This window comes from Gavia stellata, chromosome 42, assembly GCF_030936135.1.
Source record: "Gavia stellata isolate bGavSte3 chromosome 42, bGavSte3.hap2, whole genome shotgun sequence".
Classification (NCBI taxonomy): Eukaryota; Metazoa; Chordata; class Aves; order Gaviiformes; family Gaviidae; genus Gavia; species Gavia stellata.
The window spans coordinates 121,110-143,064 of NC_082635.1; the positions used below are offsets into that span (position 1 = coordinate 121,110).

Below are 21,955 nucleotides of genomic sequence, written 5' to 3' on the forward strand. Positions count from 1 at the left end.
ATGTCATGCTCAGCAGGAGCCGCTCGGCTGTCCCACAGGAGGAAGAGGGAACCTCTGGGGTGACGGGGTTTGTCTCCCTGAGCCAGGGCTACGCCTGATGGAGCCCTGCTTCGAGCAAGCAGCTGGACACCCTCCTGCCAGGGCAAGTGGTGAATGAGCTCCTCGCTTGGCTTTGCTTGCATGCATGGCTTTGCTTCACTTCTTAAACTGCCTTTATCTTGACCCACGTGTTTACCTCCCTTTTCGCCCGCCTGATTGTCTCGCCCACCCCCATGACAGAGGAGTGAGCGAGCGGCTGGCTGGGGGCTTAGCTGCTGGCTGGGGCCAACCCACCACACAGGTCAAGGACCATTTCAGTTCCAGGAATAATATGCGACAGGCAAAGCCAAAATAAAACCCAAGACGCTTCCAGTTCGTCTCCTGGCAGTGCGTAGCTTTCAAGACATCACCAAGAAGATGACGTTTCTCACAGTTTAAGTGTTTCTTTTATCGCCAGGGGTGGAGACGCCTTAGCCGCCTCCTGGGGCCACCACGGGGAGGGAGGTGAAGGGAAAATTCAAATTGTCCGTGCTCAGCCATGGTCATTCATGACCAAGGAGTGATTTGGCATGGAGGGCAAGAAGGCCCAACTGCGGAAGGACTTCAGGGATGCCAGGGATTGAGGGGCTCCATGTCAGGGAGCAAAATTTCCCTTGGCGATGAGATGAGAAAGGCCACGGGGTTGTCTCGGAGCAGCGGTGTAGAGATGCCCAGGAGCCACCTTGGGCAGCGGAGCTGGCGCTGGGGGGTCAACCAAGGCTGGGCTGAGGCGCCCCATGACGATGCTCACAGCACCCCATGATGATGCTCACAGCACCCCGTGACGATGTTCACAGCACCCTATGACGATGCTCACAGCACTCCATGATGATGTTCATAGCACCCAATGATGATGCTCACAGCACCCCATGACGATGCTCACAGCACTCTGTGACGATGCTCACAGCACCACCATGACGATGTTCACAGCATCCCGTGATGGTGCTCACAGCACCCTATGACGATGCTCACAGCACCACCGTGACAATGTTCACAGCACCCCATGACGGTGCTCGCAGCACCCCATGACAATGCTCACAGCACCCTATGACGGTGCTCACAGCACCCCATGACAATGCTCACAGCACCCCATGATGATGCTCACAGCACCCCCATGACAATGCTCACAGCACCCTATGACGGTGCTCACAGCACCCCCATGACGATGCTCACAGCACCCCATGACGATGCTCACAGCACCCCCATGACAATGCTCACAGCACCCTATGACGGTGCTCACAGCACCCTATGACAGTGCTCACAGCACCCCACGACGATGCTCACAGCACCCGATGATGACACCCATATGTGTCCCCCAGTCCCAAGTGGAGTGTCCCCACCCACCACGTAACCCCTCCGGTCCTGAGCAGGGCGTCCCCACCCGTGTCCCCACCCATGTCACCCCCCCCAGTCTGATGCAGGGTGACCCCCACCTGTGTCACCCCTCCAGTCCCAAGCGGGGTGTCCCCACCCGTGTCACCCTGAGGCCCCACAGCCCCCACCCGCCCCCCTGTGACGCAGAGGACGGAGACCACCAGGCGCAGCCGAAGGCTCTTTACTCCCCAGAGAAGCCAACACCGTGGGGTGACACCCGCTGTCACCAGCTTGAGGGGGTACATGACACCGCGGGGTGGGGGGCACCCCGGTGCCTTGCTCAGAAAGGGGGGGGACGGGATGGGGGGCAGCCGAGGAGGTGCCCGCCGGCAAAGGGGACCCATGCACCCAAGCGGCTGCGGGGGCCGGGGCCGGCTCCAGGCCCCCCCCATGTCTTCAGGGTCCCCCCTCAGACCTTCTTCCGCTGCGGCCGCACCCTGGGGAAGAGCTGGGGGAGGGTGTCAGGGGGAGGGTGTCAGGGGGAGGGTGACCCCCCAGCACGATAAGCCATGGAGGGGCCATGAGATCCACCCTCAGGGCCATGGAGGGGCTGTGGGGACCATGGGTGCTGTGGGTCCCCCCCCCTCCCCGGGGTCACGGGTGCTGTGGGTGTCCCCCTGGGGCTGTGGGGTGGTGGCCATGGGTGCTGTGGCACCCTCCTGGGGCTGCGGGTGCTGTGGTTGAGCCCCTGAGGCTGTGAGGTGGCCATGGGTGCTGTGGAACCCTCTGGGGCTGTGGGTCCCTGTCCACGGCCATGGGTGCTGTGTGGGTGCTCCCCGAGGGCTGTGGGGTGGCCATGGGTGCTGTGGGACCTCCCCCGGGGCCATGGCCACTGTGGGACCCTCTGAAGGCCGTGGGTGCTGTTGGTACTCCCCCTGGAGCTATGGAGTGGCTGTGGGTGCTGTTGGACCCACCTGGGGCCATGGGTGCTGTGGGACCCCCCTGAGGGGTGTGGGTGCTGTGGGTACCCCCCCTGGGGCTGTGGAGTGGCTGTGGGTGGGTGCTATGGGTACCCTCTGCGGCCATGGGTGCTGTGTGGGTGCTCCTCCAAGGCCGTGGGTGCTGTGGGAACCCCCTGGGGCGGCGGGTGCTGTGGGACACCCTGAGGGATGCGGGTGCTGTGGGACCCCCTCAGGGCCGTGGGTGCTGTGGGTACCACCCCCCGGGGCTGTGGAGTGGCTCTGGGTGCTGTGGGAACCCTCAGGGGTTGTGGGTCCCCCTCCACGGCCATGGGTGCTGTGTGGGTGCTGTGGGACCCCCCCCATGGGGCTATGGGCACTGCAGGACCCCCTGAGGGATGTGGGTGCTGTGGGTATCTCCCCTGGGGCTGTGGAGTGGCTGTGGGTGCTGTGGGACCCCCCTGGGGCCATGGGTGCTGTAGGACCCCCTGAGGGATGTGGGTGCTGTGGGACCCCCCTGGGGCCCTGGGTGCTCTGGCACCCCCCCACTCACCCCGAAATAGTTGCGGGGGACGTAGCCCTCGTGGCCGTAGAGGGACCCCCACCACCAGTCGAGCTCCTCCTGGGGCTGGCGGCGCAGGACGGTGACGGGCTCGCCCTCGCGGAAGGACAGCTCGTCCCCGAACTCGGCGCTGTAGTCCCACAGCGCGTACACCACCCCGCTGTTCAGCACCCCCATGCTCTGCTCCACCTCTGCGGGGACGGGGACGTCAGCACCCTGGGTGCCCCCAAACACCCCCACCTCCGTGGCACTGCACCCCCAGCACCCTCTTGCCCTGAACCCGCCCCCCCCCAGCACCCCGTAACCCACCCAGCACCCACATGGCACTGCACCCCTCACACCCCATCGCCCTGAGACCCCCCCAGCACCCCGTAACCCCCCCAGCACCCACATGGCACTGCACCCTTCGCACCCCATCACCCTGAGACCCCCCCAGCACCCCGTAACCCACCCAGCACCGACATGGCACTGCACCCCTCACACCCCATTGCCGAGACCCGCCCCAGCACCCCGTAACCCCCCCAGCACCCACATGGCACTGCACCCTTCTCACCCCATCGCCCTGAGACCCCCCCAGCACCCCGTAACGCACCCACATAGCACTGTACCCTTTGCACCCCATTGCCGAGACCCGCCCCAGCACCCTGTAACCCCCCCAGCACCCACATGGCACTGCACCCTTCGCACCCCATCGCCCTGAGACCCCCCCAGCACGCCGTAACCCACCCAGCACCCACATGGCACTGCACCCCTCACACCCCATTGCCGAGACCCACCCCAGCACCCCGTAACCCCCCCAGCACCCACATGGCACTGCACCCTTCGCACCCCATCGCCCTGAGACCCCCCCAGCACCCCGAACCCCCCCCAGCACCGACATGGCACTGCACCCTTCTCACCCCATCGCCCTGAGACCCCCCCAGCACCCCGTAACCCACCCAGCACCCACATGGCACTGCACCCTTCGCACCCCATCACCCTGAGACCCCCCCAGCACCCCGTAACCCACCCAGCACCGACATGGCACTGCACCCCTCACACCCCATTGCCGAGACCCGCCCCAGCACCCCGTAACCCCCCCAGCACCCACATGGCACTGCACCCTTCTCACCCCATCGCCCTGAGACCCCCCCAGCACCCCGTAACGCACCCACATAGCACTGTACCCTTTGCACCCCATTGCCGAGACCCGCCCCAGCACCCTGTAACCCCCCCAGCACCCACATGGCACTGCACCCCTCACACCCCATCGCCCTGAGACCCCCCCAGCACCCCGTAACCCCCCCAGCACCCACATGGCACTGCACCCTTCGCACCCCATCACCCTGAGACCCCCCCAGCACCCCGTAACCCACCCAGCACCGACATGGCACTGCACCCCTCACACCCCATTGCCGAGACCCGCCCCAGCACCCCGTAACCCCCCCAGCACCCACATGGCACTGCACCCTTCTCACCCCATCGCCCTGAGACCCCCCCAGCACCCCGTAACGCACCCACATAGCACTGTACCCTTTGCACCCCATTGCCGAGACCCGCCCCAGCACCCTGTAACCCCCCCAGCACCCACATGGCACTGCACCCTTCGCACCCCATCGCCCTGAGACCCCCCCAGCACCCCGTAACCCACCCAGCACCCACATGGCACTGCACCCTTCTCACCCCATCGCCCTGAGACCCCCCCAGCACCCTGTAACCCCCCCAGCACCCCCATAGCACTGCACCCTGGCACCCAATTGCCCCCCAGCACCCCCCCAGCACCCCGTACCCCCCCAGCACCCCCATAGCACTGCACTCCTGGCACCCCCCTGCCCTGAACCCATACCCGGTCCTGGTATCCCCTCCCAGTATCTGTACCCTTCCCAGTATGCCTTCCCAGTATCCATATCCCCCCCATATCTCCTCTCAGTACCCCCTCCCAGTGTCCATGCCACCCAGTACCCCCTCCCAGTATCCATACCACCCCAGTACCCCTTCCCAGTACTTGTACACCCCCAGTACTCTCTCACAGTACCCCTACTTGACCAGTACCTCCTCCCAGTACCCATACCCTCCCAGTATCCCCTCCCAGTACCCACAGAACCCCAATACTCCCTCTCAGTATCCATATACCCCCAATAACCCCTCCCAGTACCCCCTCCCAGTACCCACATCCTCCTATACTCCCTCCCAGTACCCATATTCCCCTGATACCTGCTCCCAGTACCTATATTCCTCCTCCCAGTACCTATATCCCTTCTCCCAGTACCCATAAAACCCCAGTACCTCCCTCCCAGTACCCATAACCTGCCCAGTACCCCCTCCCAGGACCCATAGAAGCCCAGTACCACCATCCCAGTACCCATAACCTGCCCAGTACCCCCTCCCAGTACCCATATTCCCCCAATACCCTCTCCCAGTACCTATATGCCTACTCCCAGTACCCATACAAGCCCAGTACCTCCCTCCCAGTACTCATAACCTGCCCAGTACCCCCTCCCAGTACCTATAAAACCCCAGTACCTCCCTCCCAGTACCCATAACCTGCCCAGTACCCCCTCCCAGGACCCATAGAAGCCCAGTACCACCATCCCAGTACTCCTAACCTGCCCAGTACCCCCTCCCCGTACCCATACCCTGCCCAGTACCGTCTCCCAGTACCTATATCCCTCCTCCCAGTACCCATAGAACCCCAGTACCCCCTCCCAGTACCCATATTCCCCCAATACCCTCTCCCAGTACCTATATGCCTACTCCCAGTACCCATACAAGCCCAGTACCTCCCTCCCAGTACTCATAACCTGCCCAGTACCCCCTCCCAGTACCCACAGAACCCCAGTACCCCCATCCCAGTACCCATAACCTGCCCAGTACCCCCTCCCAGTACCCATATTCCCCCGATACCCTCTCCCAGTACCTATATACCCCCTCCAAGTACCCATAGAACCCCAGTACCTCCCTCCCCGTACCCATAACCTACGCAGTACCCTCTCCCAGTACCGATATTCCCCCAATACCCTCTCCCAGTACCTATATCCCTCCTTCCAGTAACCACAGAAGCCCAGTACCCCCTTCCCAGTACCCATAACCTGCCCAGTACCCATAGAACCCCAGTACCTCCCTCCCAGTACCCATAACCTGCCCAGTATCCCCTCCCAGTACCCTTATTCCCCCGAAACCCCCTCCCAGTACCCATATCCCTACTCCCAGTACCCACAGAACCCCAGTACCTCCCTCCCAGTACTCATAACCTGCCCAGTACCCCCTCCCAGTACCCACAGAACCCCAGTACCCCCATCCCAGTACCCATAACCTGCCCAGTACCCCCTCCCAGTACCCTTATTCCCCCGAAACCCTCTCCCAGTACCCGTATCCCTCCTCCCAGTACCATCCCACCCCAGTAACCCTACCTAGTACCCGTGCCCCACCCCATTACCCATCCACTCCCAGTTCTCCCAGTGCTCCCAGTGCCCCGGTACCGGTGAGGTAGTTGTAGCAGTCGGCGTAGCCCTCCCGGTACGGGTCGCACTTCTCCACGGCCAGGCTGCCGTCGCTGGTGGTGGTGGCGAAGATGGCGGCGCCGTGGCGCACCAGGGCCACGCACACCCCCGTGTCGTTGCAGGAGGCGGCGCAGTGAAGCGGCGTCCTGGCACCGTGGGGATGGGGGGAATTTGGGGTACGGGGGCGGAGGGTGGGCACCCCTAGGACCCCACCCACCCACCCCGGTGTCCCGGGGATGAGGGACCCCCCGTGCCCGTCCCCGTCCCACCCCATCCACGGTCACCGAGGGCTGTCGGGGGGTTATTGGGGTCCCCGCTCACTGGAGGCTGACGGGGATTATTGGGGTCCCCGTCCCCAGTGGTGCCGGGTTGGGGTCCCCGTCCCTGTCCCTGCTCAGCCGGGGTTGTTGGGGGGGTGACTGGGGTGCCTGTCCCCCTCTGTCCCCATCCCCGATCACCCCAGGCTCGGAGGGGGGTTCTTGGGGTCCCCATCCCTGTTCCCCGTGGCTGTGGGGGTCCTTGGGGTGCCCGTCCCCATCCCCTCTGGCTCTGGGGGTCTGGGGGTCCCAGATGTCCCCACTCCTCTGTGTCCCTGGGGTCCTCGGGCCCCACCCCACGTCCCACCAGCCGTGGCTGTGGGGTCCCCCGTCCCCTCAGCCCCATGTCAGTGGGTCCCCGTCCCACCAGCCGTGGCTGTGGGGTCCCCTGTCACCCCAGCCCCGTGTCAGTGGGTCCCCGTCCCACCAGCCGTGGCTGTGGGGTCCCCCGTCCCCCCAGCCCCATGTCAGTGGGTCCCTGTCCCACCAGCCGTGGCTGTGGGGTCCCCCGTCCCCTCAGGTCTGTGTCAGTGGGTCCCCGTCCCACCAGCCGTGGCTGTGGGGTCCCCCGTCCCCCCAGCCCCACGTAAGTGGGTCCCCCGTCCCACCAGCCGTGGCTGTGGGGTCCCCCATCCCCTCAGCCCCATGTCAGTGGGTCCCCGTCCCACCAGCCGTGGCTGTGGGGTCCCCCGTCCCCCCAGCCCCACGTAAGTGGGTCCCCGTCCCACCAGCCGTGGCTGTGGGGTCCCCCATCCCCTCAGCCCCATGTCAGTAGGTCCCCGTCCCACCAGCCGTGGCTGTGGGGTCCCCTGTCACCTCAGCCCCATGTCAGTGGGTCCCCGTCCCACCAGCCATGGCTGTGGGGTGCCCCGTCCCCCCAGCCCCATGTCAGTGGGTCCCCGTCCCACCAGCCGTGGCTGTGGGGTCCCCCGTCCCCCCAGCCCCATGTCAGTGGGTCCCCGTCCCCGTCCCACCAGCCGTGGCTGTGGGGTCCCCCGTCCCCCCAGCCCCATGTCAGTGGGTCCCCGTCCCACCAGCCATGGCTGTGGGGTGCCCCGTCCCCCCAGCCCCATGTCAGTGGGTCCCCGTCCCCGTCCCACCAGCCGTGGCTGTCGGGGGAGTTGACGTTGGCCCCGCTGGCGATGAGGAAGTCGACGATGCTGTAGTTGGCGCCGCAGATGGCGTTGTGCAGCGCCGTGATGCCCTCGTCATTGGGCTGGCTGGGGTCGTTCAGCTGGGGACACGCACGCCTGTCCCCACACTGCCACCCTCTGCCACCCCCACTGCCACTCCCCAGCACCCCGCTGCCACCCCCAGCCCCTGCCACCCCTGAGCACCAGGCAAATAGCTCTCCCTGCCACCCTGTCCCCAACACCCTGTCCCCACTGTCCCCCAGCCCTCGCCACCCCACCCCTTGTCCCTGTCACTCTGTCCCCACTGTCCCCCAGCCCTCGCCACCCACCCCTTCTCCCTGCCACCCCCGTCCCCACTGTCCCCCAGCCCTCGCCACCCCACCCCTGTCCCTGCCACCCCGTCCCCACTGTCCCCCTGCCCTCGCCACCCCACCCCTGTCCCTGCCATCCTGTCCCCACTGTCCCCCAGCCCTCGCCACCCACCCCTTGTCCCTGTCACCCTGTCCCCACTGTCCCCCAGCCCTCGCCACCCACCCCTTCTCCCTGTCACCCTGTCCCACTGTCCCCCAGCCCTCGCCACCCCACCCCTTCTCCCTGTCACCCTGTCCCCACTGTCCCCCAGCCTTCACCACCCACCCCTTGTCCCTGCCATCCTGTCCCCACTGTCCCCCTGCCTTCACCACCCACCCCTTCTCCCTGTCACCCTGTCCCACTGTCCCCCAGCCTTCACCACCCACCCCTTGTCCCTGTCACCCTGTCCCCACTGTCCCCCAGCCCTTGACACCCACCCCTTGTCCCTGCCACCCTGTCCCCACTGTCCCCCTGCCCTCGCCACCCACCCCTTGTCCCTGCCACCCTGTCCCACTGTCCCCCAGCCCTCGCCACCCACCCCTTCTCCCTGTCACCCTGTCCCCTGTCCCCTGTCCCCTGTCCCACCTCAGCCACCGCCTGCTGCACCACGTCCAGCTCCCCGGTCAGGGCCGCATCCAGCAGCAGCACCAGGGGGTTGAGGCGCACGCGGGCCCCGGGGCGCCTACGGGGTGAGGAGGGGTCCCGCAGGGCCGAGCGCCGTTCCTGCAGCAGCCGGGGGGTCAAGGGGAGGCCGGGGGACACCGTGGGGGCACCCGACGGTGGACGGCACCCAGGGGACCCTGGGAACACTTGCCAGGGCACCCGGCGCAGTGCAGCACCCTGGTGACCTTGGGGACATCTGGGGCACCCGTTGTTGTATGGCACCTGGGGTACCTTGAAGACACCTCACGGGGCACCCAGTGCTCTATGGCACCCGGGGAACCTCGGGGACACCTCCTGGGGCACCCAATGCCATGTGGCACCTGGGGGACTTTGAGGACACTTTCTGGGACTCCCAGTACTACACAGCACCCATGCAATCCTGGGGACACCTCCCAGGGCACCCGGTGCTCTATGGCACCCAGGGGAGCTTGGGGACACCTCCCAGGGCACCCAGCGCTCTATGGCACCCAGGGGACCTTGGGGACACCTCCCAGGGCACCCAACACTCTATGGCACCCAGGGGACCTTGGGGACACCTCCCAGGGCACCCAGTGCCATGTGGCACCCAGGGGACCTTGGGGACACCTCCCGGCGCACCCAGTGCCATGTGGCACCCAGGGGACCTTGGGGACACCCCCCGGGGCACCCAGTGCTATGTGGCACCCGGGGGACCTTGGGGACACCTCCCGGGGCACCCAGTGCCATGTGGCACCCAGGGGACCTTGGGGACACCTCCCGGGGCACCCAGTGCCATGTGGCACCCAGGGGACCTTGGGGACACCTCCCAGGGCACCCAGCACTCTATGGCACCCAGGGGACCTTGGGGACACCTCCCAGGGCACCCAGCTCTCTTTGGCACCCAAGGGACTTTGGGGTCACCTCCCAGGGCACCCAGTGCCATGTGGCACCCAGGGAACTTTGAGGGCACCGCGTGGCACCTCGGGGGGTTCCAAGGGACACCAGGCACCGCATGGCACCCTGGGGGGCTCCAAGGGGCACCCGGCACCGCGTAGCACCTCGGGGACAGCAGCCACTTACCGGGGCGGGTGCGGGGCTGCTGGGGGACTGCGGCGGTGGGCTGTGGCGGGGTGGCCGAGCCTCGGGGGCCGCCGGAGTAGGGGGTGGCAGGTCGGGCGAGGCACCGGCGTCACCGGGGACCGGGGGCTCGTCGCGGCGGGGCGGGCGATGCAGGAGGCGGGTGATGAGCTGCTGGTACTGGCGGGTGCGGGTGGGTGGCAGCGCCGGCCCTGGGCACTGCTCCATGGAGCCACGGCGCTTGAGGGGCCGTGGCATCTCGGCCAGCACCCGCGCCACCTCCTCGAACTCGGGGACCCGCTGGGCCTCGGGGGGCAGGAGGGGCTGCAGCCGTGTGGGGCTGAGCGGCCTCTCCAGCCCCTCTGTCTCCCCACCCTGCAGCAGCCGCTCCAGCTCCGGCTCTCCCTCCGGCGGGACGGTCTCGGGGGGCACGGGGCGCCCGGATCCTGCCAGGGGGCTGGGGTCAGGGTGCTCCAGCGCCCGAGCACCATGACCCCCTGCTCCGGGCAGCCAGCACACCAGAGCCCCACGGACCCCCCGCCCCGGGTGGGTCAGCACGCCGGAGCCCCACGGACCCCCCGCCCCGGGTGGGTCATCACACCTGAGCCCCACGGACCCCCCGCCCCGGGTGGGTCATCACACCGGAGCCCCACGGACCCCCCGCCCCGAGTGGGTCAGCACACCAGAGCCCCACGGACCCCCCGCCCCGGGTGGGTCAGCACGCCGGAGCCCCACGGACCCCCCACCCCGAGTGGGTCAGCACACCAGAGCCCCACGGACCCCCCGCCCCGGGTGGGTCAGCACGCCGGAGCCCCACGGACCCCCCACCCCGAGTGGGTCAGCACGCCGGAGCCCCACGGACCCCCCGCCCCGGGTGGGTCAGCACACTGGAGCCCCACGGACCCCCCGCCCCGGGTGGGTCATCACGCCGGAGCCCCACAGATGCCCCACCCCAAGTGGGTCAGCACACCTGAGCCCCACGGACCCCCCGCCCTGGGTGGGTCATCACGCCGGAGCCCCACGGACCCCCCACCCCGAGTGGGTCAGCACGCCGGAGCCCCACGGACCCCCCGCCCCGGGTGGGTCATCACACTGGAGCCCCACAGACCCCCCGCCCCGAGTGGGTCATCACGCCGGAGCCCCACGGACCCCCCGCCCCGGGTGGGTCATCACACCTGAGCCCCACGGACCCCCCGCCCCGGGTGGGTCATCACGCCGGAGCCCCACGGACCCCCCGCCCCGAGTGGGTCATCACGCCGGAGCCCCATGGACCCCCCACCCCGAGTGGGTCATCACGCCGGAGCCCCATGGACCCCCCCAATAATCCCTATGTCTCCCCACCCCACGGCCACCTCACCTTCGCCCCCGCTCAGCGCCGGGGGGGCCTGGGGCAGCGCCGGGAGCTGGGGCTGTTTTTGGGGTGCGCGGGGGACCAGCGGTAGCCCCCGGGGACCACCGACCCCCCTGCTCCCAAAAAGCGTTTTGCAGTTTGAAGATCATGGAGAGGGGCAAAGGTTTGTGACGGGGGGGTCGCCCACCCTGGGGGGGCACGGGGATGCGGGAGACGGGCTGCTGGGAGAAATGCCACCCGCGGGGCAGGGTGCCGGGACCCGAACGGCGAAAGGGTCCCTCCGCCCGTCGCTCGCCCGCCAACGGGGACACTTTGTAGTTTCGGGGCAGCGTGGCGCTGTGCCCCCCATAGGCGCCGTCCTGGGGGGTGAGAATAAAAAGGGGGGGGGGGGGGATCGTGAGAAACAAGGCGTCGAGGAGGGAGCCGAGCCCCCGTGCCCATCTACCCCGGCGTCAGGCGCCGCTGGAAGGACTCACCTTGCCCTGTCCGCCCGCCCCGTCCAGGCTCGACTCCCTCCAGGGTGCCAGCGCCAACCCCAGGGACGGCCGCAGCCCCGGCTGCCCCTCGCCGCTGCCTGGGCGGGGGGGGGACACGCCTCAGTGCCACGCCTCAGTGCCACGCCTCGGGCCCCAGCACGCCACGCCCGGCCTGGCAGCCTCTGACCCCCCCCCCTCAGCAGCCCCGGACCCCCCCCAGCACCCAAACCAACAGCCCCAGACCCCCACTGGTGCCCCCCCCGAGCCCTGGACCCCCCCTCAGCACCCAAAACAACAGCCCCAGACTCCCCATTGTGCCCCCCCGAGCCCTGGACCCCCCCCAGCACCCAAACCAACAGCCCCAGACCCCCACTGGTGCCCCCCCGAGCCCCGGACCCCCCCCAGCACCCAAACCATCAGCCCCAGACCCCCACTGGTGCCCCCCCGAGCCCCGGACCCCCCCCAGCACCCAAACCAACAGCCCCAGACCCCCACTGGCGCCCCCGAAGCCCCGGACCCCCCCCAGCACCCAAACCAACAGCCCCAGACCCCCACCGGTGCCCCCCCGAGCCCTGGACCCCCCCCAGCACCCAAACCATCAGCCCCAGACCCCCCCTGGTGCCCCCCCGAGCCCCGGACCCCCCCCAGCACCCAAACCAACAGCCCCAGACCCCCACCAGTGCCCCCCCGAGCCCCGGACCCCCCCCAGCACCCAAACCAACAGCCCCAGACCCCCACCGGTGCCCCCCCGAGCCCTGGACCCCCCCCAGCACCCAAACCATCAGCCCCAGACCCCCACATGCTGCCCCCCAGATCCCCGGACCACCCCTAGCACCCAAACCAACAGCCCCAGACCCCCACATGCTGCCCCCCAAGCCCTGGACCCCCCCCAGCACCCAAACCAACAGCCCCAGACCCCCACCGGTGCCCCCCCCGATCCCCGGACCCCCCCCAGCACCCAAACCATCAGCCCCAGACCCCCACATGCTGCCCCCCGAGCCCCGGACCCCCCCCAGCACCCAAACCAACAGCCCCAGACCCCCACCGGTGCCCCCCCGAGCCCTGGACCCCCCCCAGCACCCAAACCATCAGCCCCAGACCCCCCATTGTGCCCCCCGAGCCCCGGACCCCCCCCAGCACCCAAACCAACAGCCCCAGACCCCCACCGGTGCCCCCCCGAGCCCTGGACCCCCCCCAGCACCCAAACCATCAGCCCCAGACCCCCCATTGTGCCCCCCCGAGCCCTGGACCCCCCCCAGCACCCAAACCAACAGCCCCAGACCCCCACTAGTGCCCCCCCGAGCCCCGGACCCCCCCCAGCACCCAAACCATCAGCCCCAGACCCCCACCGGTGCCCCCCCGAGCCCCGGACCCCCCCCAGCACCCAAACCAACAGCCCCAGACCCCCACCGGTGCCCCCCGAGCCCCGGACCCCCCCCAGCACCCAAACCAACAGCCCCAGACCCCCACTGGCACCCCCCGAGCCCTGGACCCCCCCCAGCACCCAAACCAACAGCCCCAGACCCCCACCGGTGCCCCCCGAGCCCCAGACCCCCCCCAGCACCCAAACCATCAGCCCCAGACCCCCACATGCTGCCCCCCCGAGCCCTGGACCCCCCCCAGCACCCAAACCATCAGCCCCAGACCCCCACCGGTGCCCCCCCGAGCCCTGGACCCCCCCCAGCACCCAAACCATCAGCCCCAGACCCCCCATTGTGCCCCCCCGAGCCCTGGACCCCCCCCAGCACCCAAACCATCAGCCCCAGACCCCCCATTGTGCCCCCCCGAGCCCTGGACCCCCCCCAGCACCCAAACCAACAGCCCCAGACCCCCCCTGGTGCCCCCCCGAGCCCTGGACCCCCCCCAGCACCCAAACCATCAGCCCCAGACCCCCACATGCTGCCCCCCAAGCCCTGGACCCCCCCCAGCACCCAAAACAACAGCCCCAGACCCCCACTGGTGCCCCCCCGAGCCCTGGACCCCCCCTCAGCACCCAAAACAACAGCCCCAAACCCCCACTGGTGCCCCCCCGAGCCCCGGACCCCCCCCAGCACCCAAACCATCAGCCCCAGACCCCCACTGGTGCCCCCCCGATCCCCGGACCCCCCCCAGCACCCAAACCATCAGCCCCAGACCCCCCATTGTGCCCCCCCGAGCCCTGGACCCCCCCTCAGCACCCAAACCATCAGCCCCAGACCCCCACATGCTGCCCCCCAAGCCCTGGACCCCCCCCAGCACCCAAACCATCAGCCCCAGACCCCCCCTGGTGCCCCCCAAGCCCTGGACCCCCCCCAGCACCCAAACCATCAGCCCCAGACCCCCACTGGTGCCCCCCAAGCCCTGGCCCCCCAGCCCCCCGTGTGCCCCCCAAGCCCCCCCCCAGCTCACGGTCGTAGCCCCCCAAGCCGGGGGGTTTCTTCTGGGGGGACTAGGGACGGGGACTTGAGGGGACCCCCCCCTCGGCGTGACCCAGACACCCCCCCACACCCAGGCCCTCAGCTGGGGCACCCCGGGGTGGGGCGGGAGCACCCGGTGACAGGGACGCCCTGGGATGGGGACAGGAGTGCCCTGGCACGACTTGGGGACACCCCGAGACGGGGAACACCTCATGATGGGGTCCCCCTGGGACGGGGACACCCTGGGATGGGGAGGGGGGACAGGAACGCCCTGGCACAGCTTGGGGACACCCCGAGACGGGGAACACCCCACGATGGTGTCCCCCTGGGATTGGGGACACCTTGGCTTGGGATGGGGACAGGAGCGCCCCGGGCACAGCTTGGGGACACCCCGAGATGGGGGATACCCCATGATGGGGTCCCCCTGGGACAGGGACACCTGGGATGGGGACACCCTGGGATGGGGACCGGAGCGCCCTGGCACGACTTGGGGGACACCCCGAGATGGGGAACACCCCACGATGGGGTCCCCCTGGGATGGGGACACCCTGGGATGGGGACAGGAGCACAGCTTGGGGACACCCCAAGATGGGAGATACCCCACGATGGGGTCCCCCTGGGATGGGACACCCTGGGACGGGGGACACCCTGGGATGGGGACCGGAGCGCCCTGGCACGACTTGGGGACACCCCGAGATGGGGAACACCCCATGATGGGGTCCCCCTGGGATGGGGACACCCTGGGATGGGGACAGGAGCACAGCTTGGGGACACCCTGAGATGAGGGGATACCCCACGATGGGGTCCCCATGGGATGGGGGACACACTGGGATGGGGACAGGAGCACAACTTGGGGACACCCTGGGATGGGGACAGGAGCACAGCTTGGGGACACCCCGAGATGGGGGATACCTCACGATGGGGTCCCCCTGGGACAGGGACACCCTGGGATGGGGACCGGAGCGCCCTGGCACGACTTGGGGACACCCCCGAGATGGGGAACACCCCATGATGGGGTCCCCCTGGGATGGGGACACCCTGGGATGGGGACAGGAGCACAGCTTGGGGACACCCTGAGATGGGTGATACCTCATGATGGGGTCCCCCTGGGACGGGGACACACTGGGATGGGGACAGGGAGCACAGCTTGGGGACACCCCGACATGGGGGATGCCCCATGATGGGGTCACCCCAGGACAGGGACAGCCCAGGGTGGGTTGGGGACACCCCAAGATAGATTGGGGACACCCAGCTGGCTCGGGGACACCCCAAAGACGGAGGGATACCCCATGATGGGGTCCCCCTGGGATGGGGACACCCTGGGGTGGGTTGGGGACACCCCAAGATAGATTGGGGGACACCCGGCTGGCTCGGGGATACCCCATGATGGGGTCCCCCTGGGATGGGGTCCCCCTGGGATGGGGGACACCCTGGGGTGGGGTTGGGGACCCCCCAAGATAGATTGGGGACACCCGGCTGGCTCGGGGATACCCCATGATGGGGTCCCCCTGGGATGGGGACACCCTGGGGGTGGGTTGGGGGACACCCCAAGATAGATTGGGGACACCCGGCTGGCTCGGGGATACCCCATGATGGGGTCCCCCTGGGATGGGGACACCCTGGGGTGGGTTGGGGACACCCCAAGATAGATTGGGGACACCCGGCCAGTTTGGGGACACCCCGGGATGGAGCGGTCTCTCATGGCGAGACTTCCCGAAGAGAGACAGGAGCACCCCAGGACGGGGGACACCAGGACCCGCGCCCCCCGGGGGACTGTCCCCACCGCGCTCCCCTCGCCCGCGGTGTGGCCTTACCCTGCGCCCGGAAGGTGACGGTGGGGCTGCTGACGGAGGGGTACAGCCCGTGCATCTCGTAGGGTGGGGGGCGCGGGGGGGCCGGTGGGCGAGGGCGCGCCCGCTCGGGGAAGAACACGGACCCCTCGCCCCGACCGCGGGGACCCCCCCGAGCCCCAGGAACTCGTAGGGGGCGATGGGGACGCGGGGAGGGGGGCTCGGGCCCCCCGGGCTGGGGAGCGTCAACCCCTCGTAGGGAACCGCCAAGACCTTGGGTCGGGGCGAGGGGGGCCCGATCCCTCCCCCGGGAGATAATGGGGGGTCCGGGGGGGAACCGGGGCGCCCCAACACGCGTCTCCGGACAGCTCAGGGGTCTCCGGTGCCAGGCTCCTCCGGCCGAGGGAGCGAGCGGGGTCCGGCTGGGGCTGTACGGCTCCTGGGGGCACACGGGTTGGATATGGGTGATGGTGGGGGGGGGGGGGGGAGCGCAAACACAATGGGGTGGCCCCCCCAAGTGTGTGTCCCCCCACTTCCAAACCCAACCTTTGGGGGGTCCGGGACCGTCGGTCCCAGAGGGATTCGAGTTGTCGGGAGAGTTCGTCCAACTTTGGCCACCGCCGTGTCCAGTTCCACTTGTTTCAGGTCCATGTGTTGCATGGCCAGCGCTGGGGGGGGGGGTTGCAAGGTGGGGGGGGGTCAGGCTGCACCCCAAAAGTGGTGTCGGGGACCCCCACCCACCCACCGCCCCCTACTCACACTGGAAGGTGAGATCCAACAGGTCCTGGGCGCCGCGCAGCCCGCTCGCTCGCCATCCTGTCACCTCCTGGGTGTGGGGGGGGGGCGATGGGTGACCTTGGGTGGGAGATGGGGGGGGTGGGGGGGAATGGGTGGGGACCCCCCCCACTCCACGTGGGCACCCCGCCCTGCGCCCCCAATCCCTTGGGAACGCGGGGAGCGGGGACGTGTCGCGACCCGTTCGCCTTTCGGGGATGATCATCATAATAATAATTAGCGGTAATTAATCCATCGAGAAAAACGGGGCCCCCACCCGCCGCCCCCCCCCCACCCCGGGGCCTTGGGTGGGGTGGGGTGCACCCCCCCACCCCCTCCGCTAGAAGTGGGGTGTCAGGAACACCCCCCCCTTTTCCATTGGGGTCACCCAACGTGGGAGGGGCAGCCCCACTTCCATCCTGCCCCCCACGGAGCGGGGACCCCCCCCCCCGGACCCACCCGCTGTGGGTGCCCCAGCGCCAGGTGGGTTTTGGGGTGTCGGGGGGGGCACCCTGTGTCCCCCACGCCTGGGGACAGCGGAGAGGGGTTTGGGGGACCCCCCACCCTGCACCCCGGCCCCACCCAAGCGGCCCCACCCGGGTCCTCGCCCCCGGGGAGACGGGGACAGGTCCCGGCTCGCCCCGGGTCGGGCGGCGAGACGGGAGCGGAGCTGGGAAAGAACGCAGGCGTCCGGGCACCCAAGGGTGCTCCCCTCCCCGCCACCCAGCACACCTGAACCGGACCTAGCACCCGAGGGTGCTCCCCATCCTGAGCACCCCGAGCCAGACCCCAATGTTCAGGCACCCAAGGGTGCCCCCCAAAGCACCCAACACCCCGAATCTGACCCAGGCGTCTGAGCACCCAAGGGTGCTCCCCAACGCCCTCAGCACCCCAAATCAGACCCAGGCACCCAAGGGTGCTCCCCAACCCCCTCAGCACCCTAAATCCAACCCAGGCACCCAAGGGTGCTCCCCAACCCCCCCAGCACCCCAAATCAGACCCAGGCACCCAAGGGTGCTTCCCAACCCCCTCAGCACCCTAAATCAGACCCAGGCACCCAAGGGTGCTCCCCAAACCCCCCAGCACCCTAAATCCAACCCCGGCACCCAAGGGTGCTCCCCAAGCCCCCCAGCACCCCGAATCAGACCCAGGCACCCAAGGGTGCTCCCCAAGCCCCTCAGCACCCTAAATCCAACCCAGGCACCCAAGGGTGCTCCCCAACCCCCCCAGCACCCCGAATCAGACTCAGGCACCCAAGGGTGCTCCCCCAACCCCCCCAGTACCCCAAACTGGACCCAGGCATCTGGGTGCCCAAAGGTGCTCCCCCCCACACCCCCGAATTGGAGCCAGGCACCCAAGGGTGCTCTCCCCCCGCCGCACCCAGCACCCCAAAGCAGACCCCAGTGTCCCAGCACCCAAAGGTGCTTCCCCCCCCAGCACCTCAAAACAAATCCCAGTGTCCCAGCACCCAAAGGTGCTCCCCCCCCAGCACCCCGAATCAGACCCGGGCACCCAAGGGTGCTCTACCCCCCCCCCCCTCCCAGCACCCCAAACTAGACCCAGGTGTCCCCGGCACCCAAAAGTGCTCCCCCCACAGCACCCCAAACCAGACCCCAGAGTCCCAGCACCCAAAGGTGCTCCCCCAACCCCCCCAGCACCCCGAATTGGAATCAGGCACCCAAGGGTGCTCCCCAGCACCCCAAATCAGACCCGGGCACCCAAGGGTGCTCTACGCCCCCCGCCGTACCCAGCACCCCAAACCAGACCCCAGTGTCCCGGCACCCAAGGGTGCTCCCCAACCCCCCCCAGCACCCCGAATCAGACCCAGGCACCCAAGGGTGCTCTACGCCCCTGCTAATACCCAGCACCGCAAACCAGACCCCAAGTGTCCCGCGGCACCCAAAGGGTGCTCCCCAACCCCCCCCAGCACCCTAAATTGCACCCAGGCACCCAAGGGTGCTCTACCCCCGCCCCTCCCCAGCACCCCAAACTGGACCCAGGTGTCCGGGCACCCAAAAGGTGCTCCCCCCACACACTCCGCACCCTTCACCGGACCCCAGCATCTGAGCACCCAAGGGTGCTGCCCCAGCACCCGCGCAATGGGCCCAGGCACCCAAGGGTGCTCCCCAACCGCCCCCCTCCCAGCACCCCCAAAGCAGCCCCACGGGTCCCACGCTGGGGGGGGGGGGGGTGTACCTGGTGGGGTGCAGCGGGGTGCGGGTCAGGGTGCCGGTGGGGGTGCGGGTCAGGGTGCTGCTGGCGCGCCGCGTCCCCGCGGCCTCTACGCCCAATTCCAGAGCGCTGGGTCACGCGGGGGAGGGGGGGGGCCCGCACCCTGCGCCCCAGGGTGCTGGGGGGGGGGGGGGGGCGGGTCCCACGGGGGGGGGGTCCCACGAGAGAAGGGGGCAGATCCCACGGGAGGGGCGGGTCCCGGAGGGGGGAAGATCCCACGAGGGGGGGGTCCCACGGGCGGGGTGTCCCGCGGGGGGGGTCCCACGGGAAGGGGGGAAGATCCCACGGGGGGGGTCCCACGGGAATGGGGCGGATCCCACGGGGGGGGGTCCCACGGGAAGGGGGCGGATCCCACGGGGGGGGTCCCACGGGAATGGGGCAGATCCCGTAGGGGGGGTCCCACGGGAAGGGGGTGGATCCCACGGGGGGGTCCCACGGGAAAGGGGCAGATCCCACGGGGGGGGGTCCCACGGGGGGAGGTCCACGGGAAGGGGGCAGATCCCACGGGGGGGGTCCCACGGGGGGGTCCCACGGGGGGGTTCCCACGGGGAAAGGGGCGGATCCCACGGGGGGGTCCCACGAGAAAGGGGGGTGGATCCCACGGGGGGGTCCCACGGGAAGGGGGGTGGATCCCACGGGGGGGTCCCACGGGAATGGGGCGGATCCCACGGGGGGGTCCCACGGGAATGGGGCGGATCCCACGGGAAGGGGGCAGATCCCGGGGGGGGGGGTCACACGGGGGGGGTGTCCCGCGGGGGGCTCCCACGGGAAAGGGGCGGATCCCACGGGAAGGGGGCAGATCCCACGGGGGGGGTCCCACGGGAATGGGGCGGATCCCACGGGGGGGGTCCCACGGGAATGGGGCGGATCCCACGGGGGGGGGTCCCACGGGAAAGGGGCAGATCCCACGGGAAGGGGGCAGATCCCACGGGGGGGTCCCACGGGAAAGGGGCAGATCCCACGGGGGGGGGGTCCCACGGGGGGGTCCCACGGGAAGGGGGGCGGATCCCACGGTGAGGGTCCCCACGGGGGGGGTCCCACGGGAAAGGGGCGGATCCCCACGGGGGGGTCCCACGGGAATGGGGCGGATCCCACGGGGGGGTCCCACGAGAAGGGGGTGGATCCCACGGGGGGGTCCCACGGGAAGGGGGGTGGATCCCACGGGGGGGGTCCCCACGGGAATGGGGCGGATCCCACGGGGGGGGTCCCCACGGGAAAGGGGCGGATCCCACGGGGGGGGGTCCCCACAGGAATGGGGCGGATCCCACGGGGGGGGTCCCACGGGGGGGGTCCCACTCGAGAAGGGGGTGGATCCCACGGGGGGAGGTCCCACGGGAAAGGGGGCGGATCCCGCGGGGGGGGGGGGGGGGGGGGGCGGATCCCGGAGGGGAGAGGATCCCACGGGGGGGGGGCGTGTCACCGGGGGCGGGGCGTTAGGGAACGGGTCCCACGGCTGTAGCCTGGGCCCGCGCCCCGCCCCCCCCCGGTGCCCCCGATGCCCGCGTGCCCCCGGGCCCCCCCCGTGTGTCCCCCCCCTCGTGTCCCCCCCCCCCCGTGTTCCCCGCGGGGGTCGCGGGCGGTCCCCTGCACCTTTAAACGCCGCCGCCAGCCGCCAGCCTTCCGGCCACGCCCATTTAAGGGCGGGGCGAGGGGCGGGGGCGAGGGGCGTGGCCCGCGCTGTAGGTCCCACCTCCCCCTCGTTGGACCGCAACCAACTACCTCGCGGAGATGGGGGGAGAAGGGGGGGGGCGCCCCGCGCTGAGTGCTGGGTGGGGGTGGCCGGGGGCGGGGCCACGCGGCGCACGCGGCGGCATGGAGGGGTGAGCGGGGGGGGGGGGGATTTGGGGGGGGATCTTGGGGGACGGGGGGGGAAATGGGGGGGCAAGAGGGAACATGGGGGGACATGGGGTCTGGGGGGGGGCATGGGGGGGCAAAGGGACAGGGGGGGACATGGGGTCTGGGGGGGGCTAGAGGGGATGGGGGGGCATGGTGGGGGCAAAGGGACAGGGGGGACATGGGGTCTGGGGGGGGCTAGAGGGGATGGGGGGGCAAGAGGGGACTGGGGGCACATGGGGGGGCAAAGGGATAGGGGGGACATGGGGTCTGGGGGGGGCTAGAGGGGGATGGGGGGGCAAGAGGGGACTGGGGGCACATGGGGGGGCAAAGGGATAGGGGGGACATGGGGTCTGGGGGGGGGCTAGAGGGGACTGGGGGGGCATGGGGGGACAAAGGGATAGGGGGGACATGGGGTCTGGGGGGGCTAGAGGGGATGGGGGGGCAAGGGGATAGGGGGGACATGGGGTTTGGGGGGGCTAGAGGGGATGGGGGGGCAAGAGGGGACTGGGGGCACATGGGGGGGCAAAGGGATAGGGGGGACATGGGGTCTGGGGGGGGCTAGAGGGGACTGGGGGGGCATGGGGGGACAAAGGGATAGGGGGGGACATGGGGTCTGGGGGGCTAGAGGGGATGGGGGGGCAAGGGGGATAGGGGGGACATGGGGTCTGGGGGGGGGCTAGAGGGGATGGGGGGGGCATGGGGGGGCAAAGGGACAGGGGGGGACATGGGGGTCTGGGGGGGGCTAGAGGGGACTGGGGGGGCATGGGGGGACAAAGGGATAGGGGGGACATGGGGTCTGGGGGGGCTAGAGGGGGACTGGGGCGGCATGGGGGGGCAAAGGGACAGGGGGGACATGGGGTCTGGGGGGGGCTAGAGGGGATGGGGGGGCAAGAGGGGACTGGGGGCACATGGGGGGGCAAAGGGATAGGGGGGACATGGGGTCTGGGGGGGGCTAGAGGGGATGGGGGCAAGAGGGGACTGGGGGCACATGGGGGGGCAAAGGGATAGGGGGGACATGGGGTCTGGGGGGGGCTAGAGGGGACTGGGGGGGCATGGGGGGGACAAAGGGATAGGGGGGACATGGGGTCTGGGGGGGGGCTAGAGGGGATGGGGGGGGCAAGAGGGGACTGGGGGGGCAAAGGGATAGGGGGGACATGGGGTCTGGTGGGGGCAAGAGGGACTGGGGGGGCAAAGGGACGGGGGACATGA

At 69.6% G+C, this 21,955-nt stretch overlaps 1 protein-coding gene across 1 annotated transcript; it reads right to left on the reverse strand.

Annotated features, from left to right (window-relative positions):
- Nucleotides 1-1,785: 1,785 nt before the first annotated feature.
- Nucleotides 1,786-16,706, reverse strand: LOC132320654 (relA-associated inhibitor-like; the record flags this gene model as incomplete). The annotated part of the gene is given in 11 exon segments (XM_059833196.1): nucleotides 1,786-1,900; nucleotides 2,905-3,104; nucleotides 6,372-6,538; nucleotides 7,810-7,943; nucleotides 8,779-8,916; nucleotides 9,907-10,348; nucleotides 11,249-11,601; nucleotides 11,719-11,812; nucleotides 16,451-16,509; nucleotides 16,511-16,572; nucleotides 16,664-16,706. Coding segments are annotated over 11 exon segments (1,731 nt in total), but the record flags the coding sequence as incomplete, so codon positions are not given.
- Between the last annotated feature and the right edge of the window lie 5,249 nt (nucleotides 16,707-21,955).